The sequence below is a fragment of the Nyctibius grandis genome, chromosome Z (assembly GCF_013368605.1).
Source record: "Nyctibius grandis isolate bNycGra1 chromosome Z, bNycGra1.pri, whole genome shotgun sequence".
NCBI classification, from domain to species: domain Eukaryota; kingdom Metazoa; phylum Chordata; class Aves; order Nyctibiiformes; family Nyctibiidae; genus Nyctibius; species Nyctibius grandis.
In genome coordinates, this window is record NC_090695.1 from 62,841,853 (window position 1) to 62,862,817 (window position 20,965).

The 20,965-nt window shown below is 35.3% G+C and overlaps 1 protein-coding gene across 1 annotated transcript in view; it reads left to right on the forward strand.

Annotated features, from left to right (window-relative positions):
- Positions 1 to 20,965, forward strand: part of ADAMTS19 (ADAM metallopeptidase with thrombospondin type 1 motif 19) — a 144,588-nt gene that overhangs the window by 66,207 nt on the left and 57,416 nt on the right. Inside the window, exons 9-11 of the mRNA XM_068423384.1 lie at positions 3,827 to 3,932; positions 19,270 to 19,410; positions 20,627 to 20,777. Coding sequence (XP_068279485.1) covers positions 3,827 to 3,932; positions 19,270 to 19,410; positions 20,627 to 20,777 — 398 coding nt within the window. The remainder of the gene's footprint in view (positions 1 to 3,826; positions 3,933 to 19,269; positions 19,411 to 20,626; positions 20,778 to 20,965) is intronic.

Genomic DNA, 20,965 nt, shown 5'->3' on the forward strand with positions numbered 1-20,965 from the left:
TATGGCAGCAGGCCATGAATGAGTAGGCAAAGCTGACAAATTTGTTCCGATACTTTACTTGGTAAAACGTTTTGTGTAACATCTCTGTAAGCTGAACCACAGCTTTTCAACAGAAAAGTTGTAAATGTATGCCTGCTTTGAAAGAATAAATAGTTTGATAATTTGATGAGAATGTTCATTAAGAAACCAGAAAATTTTCAAGAAAATTTATTGCAATATGTAGAATGAAGGACCCATCTCTATTAATGGTAGTAGTAATAAACCACTGCTATGACTTGGGCAAAAGTTCTACTTTTTTGAAGCAGCATGTATTTCCTTTGGATATTTACATGTTTGATAAGAAAATGTAGTCCCTTACGTGGTTCTTCTAGAGCACAGTGGTAAAGCTTTACTCTCTTAATTGATATTCTATGTATTTTCTTCTGAATTAACTTGAGAAATAGTTATCTATGGAGTGAAGTAATTTGAATATTTTACATTTGGCATGTATTCATTCAGTGCTTTTTTTGTTTCAGAACACAGCTTTCTTTATAGATAAATAACAGGATCCTTCCTTAAATTGTCAGTGAGATGATGTTACTGCTTTCTAGCCAACACTTTTCAGATACAATGTGTTTTAATTTGAAGCTGTGTGTTGAGACTGTGGGCTTCACTGGGAATACCTTAATCGTAACAAGGGAGCAATTGTTCTTTTTTTTTTTTCTTGTGGATTTAACCTTGGAGCATTTCCAGCTGTGTTAATAAGCCACAGGAAGCTGCAGTGAACATACATATATTTAAAGAAGAAATTCCTTCCTTACCTAATGCAGAGACAACTAAGTAAGAGCAGCTGCTTACTGAAGTCAGTTTCTTTTACTCTACATGTGAAATTAATAACCAAGGACAAGACATGGGACTAGTTCATGGCTAGCAGTTGGCTGATTTACATCCAGTAGCTGCTGTTGGATGTGTCTTTCACATACGAGGTTGACTTTGTTTAACAGGGGAAAAGTCATAAAGCATTAATTGCATGTGATGCTTTTGGACATTTCCAGAATCAGAAATCTAGTTTAATCTAAATGAAATGCAGGTCTTATGTTTCATATGTTAATGCTTAAAAAGGTCAAACATAATCAATTCCCTTCAAGGAATGCCAAGTATAAAAACATTATTGGTTTTATATATTGAGTATTGAAAATGCTACTACTGCTGACTGCTTCTTCTGTAGAATAGGTATGAAACTTGCAATGTGCATAATTCTTTGGGAATAAATTACGCTTTTGAGGCAGGCACGACAGTAGGCAGCAACAGATAGTACTCATGTTGTTGTATGGAAAGATCTTGCTAATGTACTTGAACCTGACATTTTAGGCACCAGAAGAAGGTTAGAGGACTTCTTCCCTACAGAAAGCTTGAGAGCATGAGGCAGTTTTCAGTTAGTACTTAGCATCAACAGGCAGAGGGAGGTTTGGGAATTCTCCTTCTGTAGATCCCAGCAAGTAAGTTTTATCCAACTGAGGATAGCCATCATCAGCAAGTGCCATGGTTTAACCCCAGCTGGCAACTAAGCACCACACAGCCGCTCGCTCCCTCCCTGCCAGCAGAATGGGGGGAGAGAATTGGAAGGGTAAAAGTGAGAAAACTCAAGGTTTGAGATAAAAACAGTTTACTAGTTGAAATAAAACAATAATAATTATTATTAATAATAATAACAACAACAACAATAATAACAACAATAAAATAATTGTAATGAAAAGGAAAACAAAACAGAGAGAAGTAAACCCCAAGAAAGACAAGTGATGCAAATGAAAACAGTTGCTTACTGCCAACTGACACATGCCCAGCCAGTCCCCCAGCACCTCCCTGACAGCTTTATATGCTGAGTATGATGTCATATGGTGTGGAATATCCCTTTGGTCAGTTGGGGTCAGCTGTCCTGGCTGTGCCCCCTCCCAACATCTTGAGGTGTGAGGAGCAGAAAAGGCCTTGACTCTGTGTAAGCACTGCTCAGCAATAGGTTAAACATCCCTCTATCATCAACATTGTTTCCAGCACAAATCCAAAACATAGCCCCTTACCAACTACTGTGAAGAAAATCAACTCTATCCCAGCCAAAACCAGCACAGTAAGAAAGGTATTTCTGAGCATTTTGCATTATAGTAATAGGAGTACCCACAAGCCTTCAAAATGCAGCACTGGATTTTGTCTATGGGAAGAGTAATTTTTATGTTTTCTTTTAGCACTTTGTAAATCATTGGTGTTGGCTGAGGTCAGGACCCTGGTGTCTGCTTCTTCTGGTGTTGTTACCAGCTCTACTACTTAGAGCTACAGTATGAAAAGCAGCTCTATCTTTTTTTCAGTTTGCTCATCAAAGCTTGAAAGAAAATGCATGTAATTGTGGAACTACAAGGCACAAAATGATTTAGAGATTTTCTCTTTATTTCAGCCACTGGAGCATAACATTTGAAATAAAACTTTACATTTCAGAGCATTTCTTACTTCTCTTATTTTCAGTAGAGTTAATACAAATGATGCCTACCTTTAGCATGAGATGTCATTTGAAGGACTTCAGGCTTTTTGAACACGTTTTACCTTTTTTGTATCCCAGATTACTTCTACCCCTGCTCCATTTTTTCTCCCTTCTTTGGAAAGAAATAGTAAAAGCAGAAATATCCTGCCTTATTCAAATCTAATTTGTGATTGTTTTGTTCAGCCCTAAACAACATTTTTTGTCACATGAGTTCTGAGTCCACAAACTTTCAGCCAGCTCCCTTGAGAGCAACACTGCCAGACTAGTGATGGGGTTACTACTTGAATTTCATATTGTGGGTGAGGTGTTGTGCTCACAGACTGACAAACACTTGGGTTGTAAGAAGATTGACTTTTATCTTGTTAACTTAGAATGCTAATTATGACTAAATTTCAAACACTGTCAAACATTTCAAACTTGACCTTTACATGCAAACATCCAGCAAACATGTTGATCCAGAGGGCACCATTCCATTGAAAGGATGTTCCTGGGAAGAAGGCCAAACACTTGAAAGAGCATTTTGATTGCTTACTGCAAAATTTCAAACGATGACTAACGACAACAGGTCCCCGCTAAACGCATTTGTGGTCTGAAAAAAATTACCATTACCCAAATTAAGCTGTGTGTTCCTCAGGCTTTTGCAATTACAGACTTTCTATTTTTTAGAAGCTGAACTTGAACTCAAAAGCCTACCATTCAGGCTTCTATTTTTTGAAAAGGTATTATATAGTAGAGGTGTTATAGCCTCTACAATGAATGTGTTTGTCAGGCTGCAGTCTCCTACGAATTTTTCTAGTTCTGTGACACCTGCTTCTTTTACGTATTTTTAAAATCATTAACATGCTGAACACTGTATCAGTACTTACAGTGATAATGTAGGGGCACAGCTCTGTGCTTTGCATTCTATTCTTCAGTCAGAGAAAATACCTGTTCAGATTTGTGCACTATTGTTGTAGACCTCTGTTTTCATTTACAGTAGTATCGATATACGTATGTGTATTATATCACATATTATTAAGGTACTTAGCAATACTTTTGGAATACATTTTCTGCACATTGCAGTCTATGTAATCAGGTAGTATTACTGTCAGGTAATATTACCATTGCTTGCAATTTCTTTGCTAACTTTTATCCAATTTTGTGCCCAAATCAGTCATTCTGGCTTAAGAGTAAGTAAACCCTTGTGAGATATTTGTTTATATATTTGGATGGCTCTGACCACAATAAGGTTTTAGCCCTGTTTGTAGTCAATAATGCCATACTATGTAGAGTTAGTAATAACAAAAAATAATTGAATGTGGTGTTTGTGTTTCCTAGGTATAGCATATCTGAGTGGAATGTGCAGTGAAAAACGAAAATGTATAATTGCAGAGGACAATGGTCTGAATCTCGCTTTTACCATTGCCCATGAAATGGGTCACAAGTAAGTATGCGGATAACAAACCCTAGTATTTGTTTGCGTGTAATATTACTATGATTTGATTAATTTGATTGTGTACTTCAGTTTTTCTATTTTTCTTTTAGGAAGCCTTTTAAATTTGATGAGAAATTTGGAAAATAGCGCTTTTGTTATTAATAATAATAGTGACGTGTTGATATATAGTTTGTAAATTACGAAAACGTGTACAACTTGGAGTAATACAGGAGTCTTTATAGCTGCACAATAAATAGGTTAGCTGGAAGGACTGACATTGTCTGGAGGAAAAGCAGGTGCCCCGAGATGTTTCTTCTTTTGGGACTGTGGTATGGTGTACCAGATCCAGCTCTGACTATTGTTGCTAACAAACTTTTTAATGAGATCATGAGTTGGAATAGCCCTTATTTAATTTGGTTTTCTCAGGATAGATCCCATTAGAGTGTATAATGATCATCGTTCATCACAACATGAATACTGGTTTTACTTCCCTTAATAGAAAAGGATGACAAAGTGAAGGTGAAGGTAACTGTCCTTCACAGCTGGATCGGATGTTTTTACTCATTCCATGAGGGATACTTTGAAGCAAAAGTGAAAAATTCTCAAGTTGCAATAATAAAATTTGTTAGTGAAATTGTATTTGATTCTTGGTTTCAGTACTTGTTAAAGAGAAATAAATAGGAGACTTCTTATTTTAAAAATAAAATAAAATAAATAAAATAAAATGGAGATGTGTACTAATCTGTCATTTTTACCTGCAGTGTCTGCTCCAGGTATCTGTGTATACAGTTTTAAAACAGCAGCTTCAGAGTGACACCAGAGAGGGATGCTTTGCTAAATTGTTTGAACCTCTGAATGTTGAGGTTGGGTATCTTAGGACAAATACTTTGAATTAAAAGTGATTTGGCTTAAATTTGGTCAAAGCTGTCTGAGAATGGAGGTCATAGCATCTAACGTTGAAGTGTGCAGCTGATTACAAGAAAGAATTGGAACTTAAAATATTTCCATTTAAAATTTGTCCTGGATGCAAAATAAGTAAATTCAGAGCAATTATATAACTTGGAGGAAAAGGATGATGTGAGTATTAGGTGCTGCATGAAATTGATCTTTTCTGTATTTTCTTTTTTTGAGTTTTCGTAACTGCTGAAAGCAACTCCAGGTTATTATAAGCCAGCCTGTCTGAGTGATAGTTATGATAAAGAAAAGACTTCAAAAAAAATTTGTTTGTGTTTTGTAGCCACATGCTGTCCTTTTTCTTTTTTTTCACTGAACTGTTTGCTAATATTGGAAGAGGGAATGGGTAGAGGAAGACTAATTTTCTGTACGCTTGTTCTTATGACAGTAAACCAAAGATAAGGGGAAAAAAACAATAACTGAATATGATCTGCAGATAAGATCACTAATCAAGTAAATTAGAAAATTGTTTGAGGCAGGAATGATAATACCAGATAATTTAGAGAAATATAAGTACTGCTTTATGCCCTGCACCATAAAAATATGTTTAGAGACTAAAAAGCTTGGCAGTGGAATTACTGAATTTGAAAAAAGAGGCGTCTTGATCAACAAGAAATGTAACACCTTATTCTTCCTGAGAAATGGTGATGTAGAAAATCCTAGATGCAGAAAAAGGGAAGCAAGTATAAAATTCTTGCAAAGTTATGTGTGATGTATTGTTTCTGCACTAGCAAATTGAAGAATGCGGGATACTGATCTTATAAAGAAGGCGTGTTTTGCAGCAGACAAGTCAGACCTATCTTTGACGTACTAAGGGCTGCTGGATGCCAAACAGTATCCGGAACAAGTTAGACAGGGAAGCTCACTGTTGCTGCCTAGCAGTTCTTCCAAGACGGCTGCACAGGCCAGGCTCTATAACCCTTGTTGCATTTGGTCCTCAACTTGAAATATTTTCATGGTTTTGCATTGCTGTGGGACTGAGGAAGAGAAAGGATTTAGCATGATCTTCCTACAGGGACATAAAAACTAAATTGCAGATATATGAATCCTGAGAAAAAATGTTAAAGGCTACACTACGAAATTTCAGAACTTTCAAATCCCTCCATATTAATTCAAATAAAATTTGGAAAAACAAATCATGATGATATCCCAGCCATCATATTCTCACAGTAATTTGTATGTCCTTAGAGACATTCTCACATTTCTCTGCAGGTTCTGTAATAGACATTTAAAAACAATGGAAATAAAGAATAAACCAAATCTAGTTTCATAGTAAAGGACAGGATGTTATTTGAACCACACATTTTTTCAAGAAATTCAACCTCATGAAGGCTAGTATCAAGCCATATAGAAATTAGGAAGACTACCACAAAAGTGAAAGAATAGGTAGCCAGAGATATATAAACAGCTGCCACAAAAAAATAAAAAGTAAGGGGCAGCCTCCACTGCAAAACATGCAGAGGCATTCAGTTTGGCCCTTCCTTCATATGGAGCCAGAGGTCTTAACCATTGCAATCTGAAATAGAGTGGTCTTGCACCAAAGAGAGTAAGGTGATATTTCAGACACATTTGTTTTCTCTGCACGACTGTCTCTGTCTGCCAGCCTAGCCCTGGCAATTGCAAAGCAGCACACTAGAAGTAGTTAGCCCTTTGTGGAGAGACAATATAAAAACATTTGAAGGCAAACATTTGAATAAAGGTCTCATTGAAAAGGACCTCAAGAGATTCAAATAACTAGAGTATTTCTCACAGAGATTTGTCTTGCTTGTTCTTAACTGTCTCAGGAATGAAGACTAAATGATCACCATCTAGACCAGTTATAATCTGTTCCTCTTTCAACACGTCAGGTTTTCTAGAAAATTTTCACAAACTCTCTGAACCTTGAAGTCATTTAACTATTACCTTATTTTTTTGTCTAATATCTTTAACTATTCTACTTGTTCTTCTTGTTGTGAAGAGTCCTATTCAGCAGCATAGGAGAAGCAAAAACTTTCTCAAAGACTTTGCCTCTCGAAGTACAAAGAAAAATCCTTTATTTTTTTTTTGTCTTCTGTACAGCAAGTAATATACATGCCCATAAATTATCATTCAAATAAACTCAAAATGTATGCAATAAGACTGCTATTTTCGTTGATCAGCCTGAGAACATAAACAAACGGATACATTCACAAATGCTATTGTTTTGATGACTATGAAAGTACCTTTGAAAAAAGACAAAGGTTTGCTTTTGGAGGGCTTGTTTTTATACACCAAACTCCATGCTGCTATGTATATATTTGAAATTCGTTTATCTCTGGTAAAATCTCATGGTCATTTGATACTTGGAACAGTTTTGCATACCTCTAATGTCACTGACATCATTTGCATAATTACAGGTTTAGGAGACTGTGTTGCGGATGGAGTATATACCCCCTGAGCTGAAATCTAGGTTTGCTTGCACATTAATGGATTTGGTTTTAATAATCAAATCCTATTTGTTAAAATAAATTTAATGAGCAATTAGGTAATTATATAATTAAGTCATATTACAGAATAAAAACTAACAACAATGAATTAAAAGACTCCATGTGGAGAGCAGAGAGAAGAAGAGAGAGGATGCTATTATTTTGGTTATCAAGTAACATATCTTAATTACATTATTTCTGTCTGTGGGATATGACTCCTTCTTAAGTATGGAGAAATAAAGGGTAGTTGTAAATTGAAGTACATCAAAATACGTTAATTAGCAATTACTATGTGCTCTAAGTGTACTTCAAAAGTTGTTCTAAATAGTTGAGAGAGATGCTGGTGGGGTTCCTCAGAATCAATTTTGTACACATCCACATTCTTTTTCTGGTAAGCGTTTTGTGAAATATGAAAGGCACCTATTTTTAAAATTCAGGATATTCTACCAGGTATTTTGTAGTTCCAAACAGTAAGTCTGTGGAATTTTTCAATCGCCTGCTTAATAACTCATAAGTAAACAACGTATATTTTTTGTGACAATATTAAACAATTTTATGAAATCCAGTGGAACCTGAAGAGAGTTTTAAATGGGAGATTAGGAAATGCTAATGGAGCTTCAGATACTCCATGCATTTTTGTTATCACAGTCCAAAATATGGTAACTGAACACAATAAACCAACAAGAGTAATAAAAGCAACTGTCTACAAATCTTTGTGAATGGGTTACTAATGTGGAGTAGGGAATCTCATTAAAGTAACTGAAAAGAGATCTATCTTGATATTTATAAGGTTAAAATAGAATTTTACAACTGAATTTGTGTTTAACAAGGAACAATATTAGCACATGGAAAGCAAAGGTATTAATTAGGCTTGATAGAAGTCCTCCTTACATCTTGAAAATCATCTAATCACAAGTATAATGAGAAGCTTCAGGAGCAGTAGTGGTCACTTCCACTGATAAAACTGTGCACAGTAGGGTCCATATTAGTAAGGATCACTAAATTAGTCATTTGGCATGTGGCATTTTGTCTCAGATGTTAAGTCAAAGTATTTGTTTAGCATTTATTTTGATCCCTTATTGTTCAGCTGTGAGAGAAAGAATGAAGCGTTACTTGATATCCGAGTGGATATGCATACAGACCACCCACTGTTTACATTGTAATGACTTTTCTATCTTGAGAAAGAAGCATAGAGAGGTTTTACAGGATAGTGGCACTGGTTTTCTCTTTCCAAAATACCTATCATCTGTAGGGTCTACCAAGAATTTTGAGTCTCCTACGTGTTAGTCCAGCAACCTTCTCAAAGGTTAGCTTCACCAGGAGAGGGTTTTGGGGATTCATTTGGAAAAAAATAAAAGAAGAAAACTGTCTGTCTACTTGGTCAGTGACAGCAGCCTTTCTTGTGAACGATGAAAGAGCCCCTCCTCTTCCACGTCCCCTCCTCTTTTCTGGGACAGACTACGAAGGCAGATTTTGTAATTCCTACTAACTCATGGTATGCATAGCTTGCTTTTGTTTCCCCAAACAAGGAAACGTATCTATATTAAGAATATAATTGTTGGTATCTGTATTAACAGAATACACTTTTCATTCCTGAAAACAGAATTTAGATGCACAATCCATGGTTTGAATCACACTGCTGAAATTACCTGCTTCCACAGGACCTTTCTCTTACATGAGATAATTGACTCCTAGCCATGCAACAGATTGTACTGTTGTTATTTGCATAATTATTTAATTACATTTATTTTACATTCCAAAATGTGGGATAAGTACTTTTTTAAGAATAAATTAGAAAATAAAAAAGTGACACACTAATGCTGCTGTACCACAAAGGAAGAAAAATACTTTCTATCTGTAGTGCAATTGTCTTCTCTGAGAAGGCAGCTAAATTAATTTTTCTGAATGCTCAGAACATTTTAGTTGATAAAGAAATGAACCATAAAGGAAACAATATATGATCTCAGGACAGTGGACCACAGTATGAAATTATGAGCTAAGTAATTGTGGAAGCTGAAAACCTGTTTCCTGCAGAAATAAATGCAGTTGTGGTAAGTTGAGGAATAGTTTTGAAACAAAAACTGGTGAAAGCACTAAGGAGCTCATGCTGTAGGATGTGATCTTCTGAGTTTCCTCATTTGCAGAAATGTTTCCGTACAAGTACAGTTCCTTTGCAACTGCCTTCATTAGTAGAGTATGTTTCCTAAGTTTATCATGCAATCCACTACTCAGGCTTTTGATTCGAGTGAAAGAGTAAAAATATGAAACTACTAGGTTCAACGTGACTATGTTTTATTTTATTAATGTTTTCAATAATTTTTTTTTCAGCTTCAGGCCTTCTCTTCTAAAATATTATAAATTATATTATAAATTATAATAAATTATATACATTCTTTACTGTGAGGGTGGTGAGACACTGGAACAGGTTGTCCAGAGAAGCTGTGGATGCCCCCTCCCTGGCAGTGTTTAAGGCCAGGTTGGATGAGGCTTTGAGCAACCTGGTCTAGTGGAAAGGTGTCCCTGCCTGTAGCAGGGGGGTTGGAACTAGATGATCTTTAAGGTCCCTTCCAACCCAAACCATTGTATGATTCTGTGATTCTATATTAGAACTTCTAAGCCTCTGCTTTCATTTTTTTTTATTTTTTTCACTAACACTGACTTATAAATTGTTTCTTTGTAATTAGCAAGTTAAGACCCAATAGGATTTCTAAATTTGTTGGTCTAGGAGGCTGAGAAATTAATTTCTTGGCACCCACAAAGGCTTTTTCTTTGTTTTGGCTTCAAAATACCAAGTTTACTGTTGGTTGGGACCTTCGTATTTCAGGTTATGCTTTTCTGTCTCCTCTTTCCTTGATGTGAAACTGTTCCTCTATTTCTGTCTCTAATTCCTATACAGAAAGACATATGCCTTCTAATTCAAACACATCCTCTTAACATTTTGGATTATTTTTGTCGGTGTTTGTATAGTTTGTATACTAGCATGAAGGAGACAGGCTAGCAAAATTTTGGAGCCCTATCATTCCAAGCACTGGAACATTCAAATGTGAGAAAATCCCTTCATAGTCATAAGCATAAACAATAAGTGAATTATTTTCTAGGAAGTTTGGACAAAATCTCAAAATATACTTATGTTTTATGTGCTGTGCATAGCATTTCTCTTAAAGTAGATCTGCGTAAGAGAGATACCATATATTTAGCCAACTCGGATTTGTTGATAAATTGTTGACTTGAAAGATTTAACAAAGTTAAATCTTTGTTAAATTTCACAAAGTGCAGGTTGTTTAACCAAGGGTATATTGAGCTGGTGTGATAGGATAGTTACTCAGTTTACTGATAATTAAGGTGAACCTTTATTCAGTAATGGCCATAATATCACTCTGGGGTCCCTTTCTCTCAGAGCTCGTGCTTCCCAGCATCCTGACACAGTTTATCTTGGAGTCCTACAACGTCAGGCCTTCCCATGGCGGTGACTACTGAGTAAGAAGGAAGCTGCTGCAGAACTGTTATATCACTGGGGACCGTGCTGGTAACCTGTCCCCAAATAATCTACTTGCTTCCTTCTCTCTCCCATAAATCCCTTATCCCATGGGCTACAGGGGCAGTGGATAGAAGGTGCAGAAGTGCCTGTCATTGTGGTCTCATCCCAGCTGTGCAGTCTCTCGTTTTACCCCCATGGCTTCTTTCCTTAATTTTTCTGACCTTTTTGGCTAATGGTCCAAAGCTGTGTTTCTCAGTCCAAGTTTAGATAGGTAGATACAGATATTAATCTATCTGTAGATATAGAAATATCCATAGATTCAGGTAGCTGAATACAGAAGCAGCCTGACTGTCAGCGGTGTTGAGCTTTAACTGCTTTGACTGATTTTCATCATTACTGAGTTTTTTTGTTCAAAATAAAGTTATTGTTGGCTGTCAACTGAAGTGTAGACACGGGAACCTAACTTTGAGCAATACAACTTGAAAAGCACAGCTGCAGTTTGCAAAATTGAGCTTTATAATGATTTAATGTAATAACTGTAAGAAATTGTCTTTCCCATACATGTGTTTGTGTTATTGACAGATTTACAGAGAAATGGCTGTACTTCTCTGCAGTTTGTGGATAGCTGCATAAAACACAGACATATTTTTATATTATTTTTGGCATTGTTTTACTATTTGTGGTAGCATTTTCTGTCCTGTTTGTTCAAAAATGTTCATTTTGCAGGAAATTTTATCTATAAAGCATAGTACTTGTTTAATAAGAAACTACTTTTATTAAATTTTCTCTTACCAAGAAAGATACAATTCTTCCCCTTTTCTTTGTTACTTAGTTTATTGTTTTGATAAAAGGTAATAGGGGGGTTTCACTTTCTATTATTGAATTCCAGCATTACATATTCTTTATTTCAACCATTATTTGTATGAGAATCATCCCAGTAACTTAATGACAAATGCTGCCTTTTTTTTCTGTTAGATTAGGAAAGAATCCATAAGGTAACTGTTCAAAATTATTCCGATAAAAACCCCGCAGTGCACTGACTGATCTTTAAAGCTTTTTAAAAAATCTCTCTCTCTCTTTTTTTAAAAAACCTTATTTTAATGAAGTTCAAAGTATGTATTAGGTGTTCAACCATGCAAGCAGGACATTTAATACCCCTCCAATGATAGTAAATAGAAAGCAATGGCAAAAAATAGCATTGCCCCAAAAAAGCAGTCACATGGTCCTTGAGATCACTTTATATTCTGTCGTTCAGTTTTCGTGCTTTACTAGGTAAGTTCTTTAAAAATCTGATAGTCTCTGGTCTTCCTGCATGCATACCAAAGTAGGCATCTGTGTTCAACAGTCATGACGTTACACTGATTTAAATCAGCCTAGGATCTTATTGGGTTTATCATACCAAACTTCCCAGTGGTCTGGAAACTGTCTAACAAAATACACCTGCAATTAAAGATGACAGAAGAGGATGCAGTTTATAACATACTTTGTATTTCCATTTACTCTTACTCTCAAAAGTTTATATGGTGATTCAAAACCATGAAAAAAACTAGTTTTGCCTAGTCCAAGTCTAAGAACAGACAGGCTCAAGAAAAGATCTTATTTTATACAAACACATCACAGCAATGCCTAGCAGAAATCAACCCTCACTAGCCTTTTGCTGGTAGCTAGATGGCTGGAGAAAGAAACAGCTCAGGAAGAAATGAAGCACTGAGACAGTGAAGTAGCACTGCATGAGCATTTTTTAGTAAGTTACAAAGATGTAGTAATTTTGTATTTGAAATTTAGAAGATTAGTCAGCTCTTTCTCTAGCAAGGTATCAAGGCTTCTGTCTCTGCCAGACTATAATGTTCCAGGATGGATTTATAGTTAATTTTCCTTAGAACAGCATTTGTAAACTGAGCAGTTACTAATGGAATAACAGCCTACAGGATGCATACACTTAATTGGTAGTCTGATACATTTAAAATAGCTATGAAAAAGTTGTCAAAAGATAATAGTGTTAATGTTTTTTGTTAATAAGGAAAATTATTTTTTTTGTCTATTCACTGAGTATGTGATGGCTCAAAGACTTTTTCCTGATTACATATTTTCTTCAATTGGGAGACATGTTATATGTCAATGTTTTTCCTTGGCATAAGATTAAAGTCATGAACCATAGACATAGTTGTTTGCATTGAAATACTGCAGTTTGCCGGATGTGGCATGGTATCGTATTTGCCAGAAGTGAATATTTTTCCTGTATTACATACCCTCTGTAAAAAACTTCAGCAAGGGGTGATATGTGTCTTCATGTTATGATGCTAAATACATCTGTCACATCAAAGCTTTAAATTATTTATATACTTAAGTCAAAGGACCGTGACACTGTGCTAGATCCAGCGTCTTGAAGCATGGTGGTAGAAGTGTTGGAGTGATAGAGAAGAAAGCAGCTGTGTAGTGTAAGTTACAAACTCAGCTGGATAGTAGCATGCAGTATAAGTCTGTATTTTAATATACATGTTGTATTTTTTACCCAGTTGTTTTAAGATTGAAAATGTAATCTGAATTGCCAACTTCACAAAAGAAATATACTTTGCATAAACATATTTCTTTTGATTTTTTCTTTCTGTCATCAAATTATTAACAGGAAGATTGAGGTTTCCTTGTCCAGTAGATTCTTCCTTTGAAGACAAAGTTTTTCCAAAAGAAATAATCTTGTACCTTTTACCATCATAGTTTTTCAGTAGCTGGGTTACTTGCCTTTCAATTCACTTTAAGCTAAATAATTCATTACAGGTAGAACCATGTGTCTTATCCCATTTATGCAATGATCTGTAAAGCCCTCATATGTTTTTAAATACGTGTAAAAAAATGATATAAGACATTATTTCACCAACTGGGATTTTTGAAAAAACAAAACACCATATAGTAATACATATTTTTTGCATTAATTCTATAAAATAGCTTATAGAAACCTTCTACTAGTCTGTTTGTTTACATAATTTTCTCTATAAAGATAGCAGTGTGATAAAACTTTTTTTGTTGAAAAAGTGCAATAGAAGTACTCTAACAAAGTAGTGCAGCTTCCACCTCCCTGTCTGTGATAGTCAAATGAGTGGTGTTATTTTCACTTATCGGATACATCCCTGTGATACCATGATATGCAAAATCAGACAAATTGTTGTGACAATCGTTGTACTATTAAATGCCATATAAGCTTTTAAACATTGTTGTTTCCAAGGCCATAGTTTAGGAAGTTTTGATCATTCAGACATAGCATATAATGATGACAAAAAAGAAAACAGTGGAGATAATAGGGAGGATAACACTGTGTAATTAATAATGATTTTTAATTAATTCTTATTTTTATTTTTTAAAGTAATACAATCCATTATACATTTCTGATTTATTTGCTAAAATGGAAAAAAATCTGTAGGATAGTGTGAATTTACAGATGTTATGTAGGAATCATTTATAAAAATACAAATTTTGAAAGAAATCAGATGGCACCTTGATCCCATCACACATGACAGGTATAAACTGGCAGCAGCATTCAGAGATTTACTATCTATCTCCTTCACAAAAGGAAAGTTTTTTCAATAGTTTTGATTCTGTCATAAGCTTAAACTAGTACTGTTATCCTGGATCTGCAGTTTACACTCATCATTCCTCTGCTGCTTACATCTCTTGGGCTGAACTTTTAGGATTTGTGAATCTATTTATTGTACTGAATATTCAACAACCTACCCCTGGTTCCTTGGGTATTTGCTTCTGTGGTTTTCCTAATCCATCTCTTATTTCCTAATGTGTCTCACTGTTAGTGACTGTGAAACTCTGAACAGTAGTAGTTCTCTTTAGTCTTTTTAAAATTGTAGCTTGTTTTTAATTACAGATAGAACTAAAGCTATTTTCCACATCTATCTGAACTCGCCCAATTAATTGCTCCTATAGTAAGTTCTTGATACTAGTCTTTGTGCCTGCATTGTCTGTTTCTAGTTTAATGCATCATTCTTGTTCAGGTGCACTACAATGCATTTACATGGAATGTGATGGTGATAACCGGGTCATCATCTGCCTTTTGCAAAGCACAATGACAATAGTGAATAAATAATGAAAAGCTTTCCACCTGAAAGACTGTGGGGTCACTGAGCAATTTCATGATGCCATGAATGTAGCACATGTAGGAGAATTTTGAAGTCCTATAGTGAGAAGCATAAAATAGCACTTTACAATGCAAACATAATTCTTTCCAGAAGGTGTGTGCACAGCCTTGTTTAACTTATTTAAATATAGCATAATGATTGAGGACCCTTTGTCGAGACTTAAAGAGCTTTTATTTCTTAATACTCAGCTATAATCAAATCAAAATGTGGTACTCCTGGTACTTTTTTGGTATGTGGGTTGACACTGGGGTGCATTTTGTGCCTGCAAGAAGAAAACCTATTCCCTTGATGGCAGGAGAGATGCTGTTGTCTGTCTTGAATCCAGCTGTGTGCATATAATTGCAGCAGTAATGAATTGTAAAAGAATTACTTTATAACTGAAAAACAGAACTGATATTTGTCTCCCACTTTCAGTGGCCAGAGTTGTTAATTCTGATTTCTGGTCACAGAGAAATCGAGGATTTTTCTTTGTGCTATTCCTACTGCACGTTAAACATCAATAGGAATCGTCTTCGAAATTTAGAAGAGATTGTTCCAACTTTCTGCATGATATCACAAATAAAATAATCTGGCAGTGTTTTTTAAACAAGTTTTAGAGGTTTTATTAGATAAAAATATTTTTTCTGTTGACTTGACAACCATGTATAATGTTAGTGGAGTTTATTTGACCAAGGCTCTTTGTCAAAATACTTTCAAACTGAGATTATTAAAATATTCTTTAGTTACATAGTGTGAGTTGAAATATTGCTAATGTTTCACTTAGGGAATGCATTCCATAGGATGCTTCCTACTTTCGTATTATATCTGATGCAAGTAGTCTTTAACCAGAATGCGTGAAGCATTTTTATATATCAATGAAAAAATAACGTTTCTGTTCTTAAAACAGAAATTGTTTTATTTCCGTATAGACATGATCTACTACTTGTTAAAGTACAGCACTGTCTTCTTTGTTAATTATGTTTTTTCAGACTGTTATAAAGTTATCCTCTTACCCCAAACTCCCTTGTCTTACTCCCATGGGCACATGTTGTTGCTTTACTCTTGCATGAGGTTGAATGATCACAGCTGTGGTGGAGAGGAGCTTATGGACAGAGGGGGCAATGTGCCCAACGCTAGCATATTAAGTTCTATAGGAAAAGCACAGAACAGCACCTTACAGAATCACAGAATCAACCAGGCTGGAAGAGACCTCTGGGATCATCGAGCCCAACCATTGCCCTGACACCACCATGTCAATGAAACCATGGCACTAAGTGCCATGTCCAGTCTTTTCTTAAACACCTCCAGAGATGGTGACTCCACCACCTCCCTGGGCAGCCCCTTCCAATGTCTAATGACCCTTTCTGAGAAGAAATTCTTCCTAATGTCTAATCTGAAGCTCCCCTGGCGAAGCTTGAGGCTATGTCCTCTTGTCCTATCACTAGTTGCCTGGGAGAAGAGACCGACTCCCACTTCACTACAACCTCCCTTACAGACATAGTTTCTGCAATGCCTTTGTTTTAGGGAAATGATGTAGTTATCTCTTTCATGTAGGCAGTGCAGCAAGGAAGGCTAGAAAATACCATGACCACCAGTGTGAGCATCGAATATTGGTATATCCTTGGTTGAAAATGAAGAAGTAGATATAAATGCTTGCATTCTTACATTACTTACTGTCTTGCTGGATAGGAAGGTAGCAATGACTGTTCAGCTTCTTTCTTTACCACACACATAATGTGATGTGGTGAGTGAAATCAGAAGTCAGCACTACTGCATATCTGCTTTTATGTGGTCTTGTAATTGATACTAGGTTGGATAAAAGTATGCAATCATTACCATGCTATAGAAGAGATCAACAATATGTATTCAGGAAAAGATTTGAGAATGTTTAAGAGCAGGTTCTGTAGCTACTTTAGCATACTCCTCACATATTGTCTTGCAATTTAGTTAGGTGATGTTAACATAATGCCCTGTGCTTCCCTTTTGAAGCAGCTGTTCATTCTGATAGTCAAAGTCTTCGACACTGGTCTTCACTACTTGCTGAATATTTTGTTACATGTACTTAATTTGGAGGTGAAAGCGTATGGAGGAATAAATCCTATTGGATTAGTGCAGATACTTTGAACTACATTTGAATGTCAAAGCAGAATAGGAGAAGAGTTAGAAAAGTGTATCAGCTGAAGCATTGAAAGACGATTGCAATTTGATTTTTTTATTAGTGCTTAATGTTGCTGATGTACACAGCTGTTATACAATGGTTTTTACCACTTCTTACCTAAAAAGACAATGTTGTCCTCAGAATTCATGTACTGATGGACTATAACAAATGCTTCTGTAGTAGCAGATTGGAAAAAAGGGTTACACTGATGTTTGTCTGTAATGGTGGCTGGTGGAATTGTGTTTTGAGACAGTGAAGATCTTGGTTCAGCTCAGCAGACGTTTTTCTGTGTGATTTTACAGACTAGTTTGTGACAAAGTCTGACTTCAAGAATTGATCTTCAGAGTGAATGGGAAATAATAATAATCAGAAAATGTATATTATTTTGTTTTTAATTTATAATTTCTAAAATGTTATAAATAACATATAAATGTGTTAATTCCCACTCTGCATAAAAGGGAGCCGTCAATTCTATAATAAATTGTATCAACAAGATTTTGTGTGCTTATATGTTTTAAATGGTTTATTTCAGATCATAGTATATATATGATACTGCTAAATGAGTACTTTTGCAGTAAGGAAGTATGTAACTTGAAGAGCTGTAAGCAATATCTATTTCTTGTGCAGTCAGCAAAGTAAAGTGTCATTAGATTTTCTGCATCTTCTTCCCTAGTTCTGACGGATATAATTCTGGAGATAAGGATATCTCAAATTCTGCATGTGAGACATAAGAAGAATGTAAGGAAAGTGCAAAGACACTTCTGTGTAGTTGTTTTGTCTCATTCAGGCCGTTCAGGAAAAGACAGAAGCTAAGATGAGAGTCAGACAGATTTGTTTACCTCGGTCACACTGCTTACAGCTAAAAAAATTATCCAATTCATGCAGAGGCAGCTGTTCCAGTGCTCCAGAGTGTGCAGTGTACACATCACTGTAAGAGACTCAGCACTTTTATAGGCAAGATAAAGCCCTACACAGCATTTAAATTAATTTCATTAGTAAACACAAGGTAATGCAGCATACAAAATTATATAAAATTTGATCTAGTCATGAGGGTGTTTTGGGATAGAGTGGAGAAGAAAAGTGAGCTGGGTTTTCAGTGGTGGGCGGCAGGCCTTTTTTGCACTTTGGCACTGCAGTGTGATGAAATATGGAGAAGCATGATGTACTCTAGTTTTTCTACAGAAGCAGCAAACTTCTCCCTCCTTTGCAGTCTCTAAGCGATTTGACTGCTCTTTGGCTGAAGGAATCAATAAAAGGTATAGAGCTTTATTCACTCTAAAGTTTTGCTTTTCTGCAGGGCAGTCTAGAGCTCCAAAATTCCGCCACCTCTTTGAGGCCAGTGCTCTGGAGAGTAGTGCCATGCTCATTTACAAATCCTCAATAACAGCTGAGAGTATTTAATTTGTTTCTCTTCATGCCAGTCAAGCATGTATCCGCTAGCTAATTTTGAAAACTTTAATTTTATTTAAGTCTGTCTTCCTCCTCTCTGTTTACTGGTTGTGAATGGGAGTGACAGTGATTCTTCAGCTAAAGTAGCAGCTTCAAGCAGATTTTTAGTAGAATTTTTCATTGCAGCCCCCTATGTGAGAACTCAGTGAGATGCATATGGATGCTGAGTCTTTAAAATTCAAATCCATTGAATTGCTTCATCAGTGTTTTTTCTAACAGTAGACGTTGAAAACACATTTAGGTGATTTTTTCTTTGGAGACAATAATTATATATGAAACTAGTAAGCATTTTACCTTTCTATAAAATTTCAACAAACCAGTATGGAATTCAGATAGAATGACTGCCAAAATATCGAGTGATTCACTGATCTCAAAAAAGTAAATTTCCAGTATTTTTGTTGTCCATTAGCAAGAGAAGTACGGTTCATTAAACCTGCAGTAATTGTGCAGTTCTGAACATAGAAAAAGTTGTCCAAAGTATATATTGAACAGCTGATTAGAATGTGATATTTCTAATCAAGTGAATGAGGCTTCACTTTCACCTTTCAGTATAGAATTGTCCTCCACACACAGTTCCATGTACTTCTGTGAAAGGTAGAATAGGAAAAAATCAAAAGATATTTGCTACATGTAATATACATGAGGTTTTCATAGCTTCTTGCAAGAGTTTTAACTTATAAACATTTTGAAAACAACTTATTTTGTTGTGCTTTGGTTTATTTTTAATAACTTCAAAATTCAGCATGGGGATAAACCACGACAATGACCACCCATCCTGTGCAGATGGTCTCCATATCATGTCTGGGGAGTGGATTAAAGGACAGAATCTTGGGGATGTTTCATGGTCTCGGTGCAGCAGGGAAGATCTGGAAAGATTTCTCAGGTAAATCATTCAAGAAAAAGAACTCTTACTGTATGTCATTTACAAATAGTTGTAATAAATATCCTGAAATAACAAGTTTTCAATAATTTTTACCACTTCTGTGGGAGATTTGTGTTTGCATAATCCATCAAAATAATTTAAAACATCATGAACTATATAATGTTTGACAGATTGATTAAAATTTAACTATTTTCAGCAATTATTTGTATTTTTGTATTTTCATGTGTTAATGTGTATATACTTATATAGATTATATATATATTTTTTATATATGTAAATATGTTTAAAATATGTTAATATGCTATGTATTGAAGAATGCTGGACAGTGAATTGACCTATGAACATTATGTAGATTCTCTGATCTACGTTGTGCCATTCAGTATCAAGCCATGCAGTATAATTACGTTAATTTTTTAAATAGAAATTTACTATGAGATACTTAGTAGAGAATAGTATACCTAGAAACCAAATTAAAACATTTATTTTCACTCTATATCTCTTAAATAGGATCTGTTCCCTAAAGCTCTATTTCTTTATTAAGTTTATAAATATATCTGTTGAGAATTTACTTGCAACAGTTAAGTGTTCAAAAGGTCTGCTTTATGACACTGGAATACTTAGTGTAAGTTAGATGTGTCAGTCTGAACACATTTGTACTGAATCTAAACAGAAATCAAAATCATGACTTGCTGGTTTAACAGGTTTAAGTATTTTCAGGTATTTTTTCTTCAGTTTTTGAGAAAAGTTCAATTTCTGGCTACCAGCTCAGAAATGTATATATTTTTAAATGTGTGTATATATATAGTCTGAAATGATTAATTTGAGGTCCTGCTAGATGAGAAAACTAAGCTATACAACTGCCTATGCATTATAAATTGTCTACTTTCTTGTAATTCTTTAAATCTCTGTCCAAACCTTAATCAGGTAAGTAAATTTCACACTAAAATGTTGTCCAGCGCTTTTCTGAAATTCCTGTTACAGCTGATAAATTATATTTTCTTTCTGCGAATGCACAACATCAGAACACATCGTTACCTTATATCAAGTAAGCCATGTTAATTTATAGGGAGTAATTTATCTGAATGACAGCCCAATGCTGACGAATAAACAAATCTTGAGAGTCCACATTTTTCTAATGTCAAATGCATGTTTTAAGTCGGCATGACAATCAGACTCTTTAGGATTGCTCAGTATATGAATCTCTGCATATCTCCAGGTCAAAGGCCAGTAACTGTCTGCTACAGACAAATCCTCAGAGCCTCAATTCTGTGATTATTCCCTCCAAGCTCCCAGGAATGAAGTACACTGCAGATGAACAGTGTCAGATTCTTTTTGGACCAACTGCTTCGTTTTGCCAAGAAATGCAGGTAAGGATGGGTGTATACTTCAGAAAATACACCTACCAACTCATTTTTCTGTGAGAGATATTTTTGTGCATGTGTTTGAGAGAAAGAGAACATAGCAGCTTTGAAACGAGAAGTTTACACTTCGCTTTCCGAAGTTAATATGAGTATTTTCATTTGTTTATCTTTTAAGGCTTGCTTTGGATCTCCAA